Here is a 5,676-nt window from a genome sequence, read left to right on the forward strand (position 1 = left end):
CCACTTGTGGGGGATGAGACCAGCTGGTCTAGTGCGTTAGAACTGACAAAGTCAAGGAGTCAATGGGTGAGTGCATTAGTGCAGGAATAGTTCACCCAATCTATGGTGGGGTAGTTAAAGTCACCAAGGATCAGGGTGATAGGGGGTACCTTGACAGAATCAAGTAGGTCCAGGTAGAAGGAGTGGGTGTCCTGAGTCATGGCGGGGGCGTCCATAGCTGGCTATAACTTAGTTGGGTGTCTTGCCAACTGTCAGTTGCACCTGGAGTAATTCCAGTGCGTCATGCTGGTAAACAAGTCTGGAGGTGTGTCTGTTCTTAATGAAGATAAAGACTCTATCACCCTTAGTCTTTCTGACCTCATTTTGGGGTTGGAAAGTGTGGAATGAGGTATAGCCTGGTAAGGCAGGGGTGCTCTCCGCAGCCCTGAACCAAGTTTCCATGACTGCACAGACATCGGCATCTTCCCAGTGTGAGGAGGCCCTCCAGTGAGTGCATTTTCAGGTTAAGGCTCCTAGTGTTGAGCAGCATGACCTTCAATTTGCTTTTTGACAGATCTTTTATGTTGGAAGATTTGTCTTTGGAACATAGCCTAAAAAAGACACAATGGGGGAGGCAAGAGCCTTGGCCAAGATTTGGAACCCCAGGGGTGACAGGTGGAGGCCATCTCTGGCAAAGCATCGAGGCCCGTCATCCCAGGCAGAGAGACACTGGATCCTTTTGGAAAGACACCAGAAACTAAGCCAATTGTTGAAGTCAGTCATTTTTTTGTTGGCATTGTGGTATCATTCTTGGTGAAGGTAGGATGCTGCTTAGGGCTACGGTTACACCTGCCTGGAGCACATACACTGAGAGCTCAGTCATGTCTCTCTTCATAAGGTCCAGGGAGGTACGTCTCAAGTCATTCAAACCAACATAGACACTGACACAGTCATACTTGTACCTGTTGTGGAGAGACTTAAGTGCGTGCGTGATGTGGTGGATTCTAGAATCTGACAAATAGCTGACCCTGACCTTCTCCTTGTTGAGCTTGCTGAGGGGGACATCAGTGTGTCTCTGTTGAGTCGCCAATGACTAGCATGTTTGATTTATTGTTATGCCTTATGGGCTGCGTTGGTTCATTGTTGTACCTAAAGGGCTGTGGTACACTAGTGTGTTGACTACTGTTTGTGATGTGATTGGTGTTGTGTGTGGAATATTTGTGAGTGTGTTTTGGGGGTCTCCATTTTATACTGCAGTATCATTTCTGCATGTGATGCAAGCCATTGCCTCTCTGAAACACATCTATGTGAATCTTGGCGTACACATCATAGTTTTTTTTTATATACCTAGTCAGAATATTTTACTTCATATTTTCATGATTGTCTTCAACTATCATATACTATAATGGTTTTGATAAATATTGTTAATTTTTAGAGCATGTAGTGAACTGAAATGAGCTTTGTATGTGCAGCAGTAGTTATGAGCAGTGCATTTTATGTATATTTTTTTCCTCGTAATTTGGGAAGTAAACTGAGAAGTATTTAGAGAACTAGAAATTTAAGTAAATATACTGAAGTGGATTCCTGGTTGCCTAGTGAAAGCTATATACATGCCAAAGCATTGCTGTATGTAAAGCTATAGTAACACTAAAAAGTATATTTACAAGGAAACTGTCTTTTATTTTTAAATAGTTTTCTGAAAACAGTCTTTAACAGATGCATTTGCAGATGTGTGTATGTAAAAGTGCTACCTTTATTTTTACTTAGGCCTTCCTGCTCTCATTTACCAATCTCTGCATAGATATCAGTGTGAAGTATAGTACTGTGAAACGGAGTTACACTTCTGTTTAATAATGTTTTAATGTTTACTTTGTTGTTCTGCTGCAGTAAGATGTCTCGTGTAGTGCCATTACCTCTGCCCTGTCCAGTTCAGCTTGGCTCGCTGAAGGATGACACTATTGAGGGTCAGCTGCACATGTATGTTAGAGAAGGGAACTATCGGAAAGTGAAAAAGCTTCTCGAGAAAGGTAAGAGACTGTGAGAAATCTTAGCATTTGTTAATGAGTAAAAGTACCAGTCCTGTGATCTGTGAAGTACTGTTCCTTAACTTGTGAGCTATGTAATAAACTCCCACCAAGAATAGATTTGTTTGAAATAAGTTTGTGTGGAGATGGATGTAGTAGTAGCAAAGAGTCTAGGTAAGGAAGATTCCCCTTCTAGTCTGTTTAGTCTTCCTACCTGATTTCAGTGTTAGATGTGGTAGCTTCTATTTACTGTTCCTTATTTTTATATTTTAAGGGTTAAAAAAACGTACACCGAGAACTGTGTTTTTTATGTATGGGTAAAGGCCATCACTCTTATACAAGTCCTTTTTTATACCAATAAAGACTTGACTCATACTTTAAATAAAAATCACTTTTGTAGACCATTCATTCAAACTTGAGCACAAAGTTCTGTTCCTGATGTGAATTTCCTTCAGTATACTGTAAATTTGTGGCACATTGGAGAATGTGGTTCAGAAGGATGCATTTTTTTAAAAGCATCTCTTAGTTATGCTACTTCCTCTTTTCTTTTTTTAGCTTTATGTGGAAGATGTAGGGGAACGCCATCTAATTGCATTATTTGTCCTAGGGGGTCTTTGTGCTTCTGTTCTGTTGATGTGACACATCACACTGCACATACATATGAACTTTCCTTATCTGGTCTTGCTCCCCAGGTGGTCCTCTTGAAAGCTTGAATAACCAAAAGGTACTTCTCTCTGTATTCTTCTTTTCCCACTCTTGACTGTGAAAGAGCCTGCGTTTTTGTATGCCGCTACCACAGAGTGCCTTTTTTAAGTTATGTCCTGCCAGAAGTACCTGCAATTGTTTTACTTTATTAGTTTAAGAATGTTCTGTTGGGTCACAGTTGTCACCTTGCTTTTAAGAGTCTCTCCAGAATCTGATCATTTCCGAACACTGAACATTGCCATTATATTGTACATCTCTCCCATTGAGATGTACTTCACTCGATATTTTACCAAACCTGAAATGCTCCAGAAATTCCTAACCCAAAAGATCTGTCGTCTTAAAAACCTTAGTTTCCAAGAGAGGCTAGATGCCCTGTCGTTGTCCCTCCAGTCTGTGTCTTACAGATTCCCGAGTGGTGATCTGTACCTTGCTGATTGCACCATTAGAGATCTGGTGGTACTTGATCTCCTATATTTCAGTAAGTCGGACATCTCAGCTAATAGGTTCATAGGTATGTACTAGGCTAATGGACCTGGAGCCTTTACAAGCCTAGCCCGTAGGATTACCCTGGCATCGTGCCACCTGACCTTAGTTCCCAGTGTCTCTGTCGAGTAGAGCCACTGGAGTGATCCCTGGGGTGAATTTTCTAATTCCCATCCACTCATCAAGATTTCTCTTGAAGAGGGCCAGTGAGGTGCCCCTCTTGACATGTATGGGAAGTGTATTCCATAGCATGGGCAGTTGCTGGGTTATGAACCTGTCCCTCCAGCTTGTTCTGTTGATTGTGGTAATGAGGTTGAGGTCTGTGGAGCTTTTGAGTCTGTCCATATAGGACAAGTGTTTAAGGCCTAGGATCCTCTTTGTGAGGTACTTTTGCAGCCTCTCCAGTTGTTGCAGGTGTCTAGTGAGGTACATACCAAATGGGGCATTGTACTCGATGATTGGCCTAATGAGGGAAGAGTAGACGGAGAAAATGACCTCCTTCTTCCTGGATGCAAAACCCTTAGTAATGAGATGTGCCACATAGAAGGACTTTCTGACCACAGTGGCAATGTGGTGGTCAAAAGAGAGGTTGCTGTCAACCTGTGTTCCTAGATCTCTTATAACGCCTTCTGTGTTCAGTGGACTACCATCGATGTGGTAATTCATGGGAACCAGGTTTTTCCCAAAGGGGATGATGACACATTTTTTGGTACTGAGCTTAAGGCCATGGTTCTGACACTAGTCTTTGGTCTCAGCGAGGCCATTCTGTAGGATGTCAACATCACTTGGGGAGTAAATAATAGCTCCCAACTCGCAATTGTCTGGGAAGTTTGTCAGCCAGAGTCCCCTCGTGTTGGCCTGGACTTCAGAGAAGTAGATACCAAACAGGAGAGGACCCAGGACCAAACTCTGTGGGACTCCACTCGTGACTAGTCGGCAGTCTGACTTGGAGTCAGCTACTTTCACACTGTGGGTTCTATCTGTGAGTCAGTTTGCAACACACCTAGTGATATAGGGGTTGATGCCTAACTTACTGAGCTTTTCTATGATTCCTGAGTGGGGAATGGTATCAAAGGCCTTGGCCAGATCAAGGTAGGGTTTATGAACCACCTTGCCTTCATCCACAGCTCTGGTGACTGACTCAAAGAAGTTGACCAGGTTTAGTAGGCGTGATCTGCCCTTCACAAAACCATACTGTGTGGGATCCAGAGTTTGTAGATTCCCTATAATCTTGTGTATTAGGTCCATGATGCTACGTTCCATAGCTTTGCATATCAGACTCGTCAGGCTAATGGGGCGATAGTTCCCAGGGTCTGTAGTAGCTCCTTCTTTGTGGAGAGGGAAGACTGTAGCAGTGCACCATTCGATAGGGGCAAAGCCTGAGGTGAGGCTGTGATTGAACAGGACACACAGGTGAGGTGCCAGTTCACTCTGTAGTTCATGTAGAACACAGTCAGGGATATTGTCAGGTCTCACAGAAGCTGTATTCTTGGCCATGGACAGTGCTGTTTTAACCTGTGCAGCAGTAATACTGGGTGCCTGGCAATCTACTGGTATTGTGATTGGTCCTTTGGGGGAGAGAGAGAGAGGTGAAGTTGGCACGGAATCTGTCAGCCAGTATATTGGCAATATCTGTTGGCTCTGTATAGGAGGTGCCCTTGTGCAGCAGCTCTGAACAAATCTGGGTATTGCCGTGGGGATTCTTTACATAAGTATAGAAGGACTTGTGGTTGTTTTTACTATCTGCTACAATTCTGTTTTCATATCTAGCTTTAGAGGATTTGATGAGAGATCTTCAACTTTTTGTTGAGGCTGATAAGGGAGTTTTTCCAGTCTTAGGACTTCGCCTTATTTCACATCAGTTTCCTCCTTATGTTGTAGAGTTTGTTTATGGCAGGGGACCACCAGATTGGCTTTCTTTTTTGGAGGAGAGCATCTAGAACTAGACACCCGAACCTTCATCAGCAAATAAACAGAATGTAATAGAGAGATGGATTTGTCACCCAGCATCTCCCCTTTCTGTAGAATACCCTTCCTCTTCTGGTTAAGCAATGCGATTCAGTATCTTCCTTCAAATTAAACCTGGAAAACTGGAGGGGTACTCTGAAATTTACTGTGGGACTAACTGACTTCTCTCCCCTCTCAAGAAGGTAAGTACAGCCTGAGGGTGGGCATTGGCAAGGCACACATGGTGATTAGACTAAAATAGCCTTGAAACAACCTATGAATCATCCTTTGTAGCATCTGATGTAACAGTAGTGGATCAGGAAGAATGGTCAGCACATAACTGTTGTGAAGCAGTTGATGTCAAAGGAAGAGCAATAAAACTAATTTAGAGATCTCAGTAAAAGTTTATAACCAGCAAATCAGATTTATGACAGGACAGGAAAGAAGTAGGACAAGATAGGAGAAGCGTGTAGCAGTACTACAGACACAAGAAAGAAAGCAAAGCAGATCAGATTATATGCAAAATCACCATGATAAT

At 42.9% G+C, this 5,676-nt stretch overlaps 1 protein-coding gene across 1 annotated transcript in view; it reads left to right on the forward strand.

The window, feature by feature from the left end:
- The first annotated feature begins 1,870 nt into the window (after window positions 1–1,870).
- The window catches only part of TEX14 (testis expressed 14, intercellular bridge forming factor), a 3,435,352-nt gene continuing 3,431,546 nt past the window's right edge, over window positions 1,871–5,676 (forward strand). Inside the window, exon 1 of the mRNA XM_044054283.1 lies at window positions 1,871–2,006. Coding sequence (XP_043910218.1) covers window positions 1,871–2,006 — 136 coding nt within the window. The remainder of the gene's footprint in view (window positions 2,007–5,676) is intronic.

Source organism: Protopterus annectens, chromosome 13.part0 (assembly GCF_019279795.1).
Source record: "Protopterus annectens isolate FY-2018-M chromosome 13.part0, PAN1.0, whole genome shotgun sequence".
NCBI lineage: Eukaryota > Metazoa > Chordata > Ceratodontiformes > Protopteridae > Protopterus > Protopterus annectens.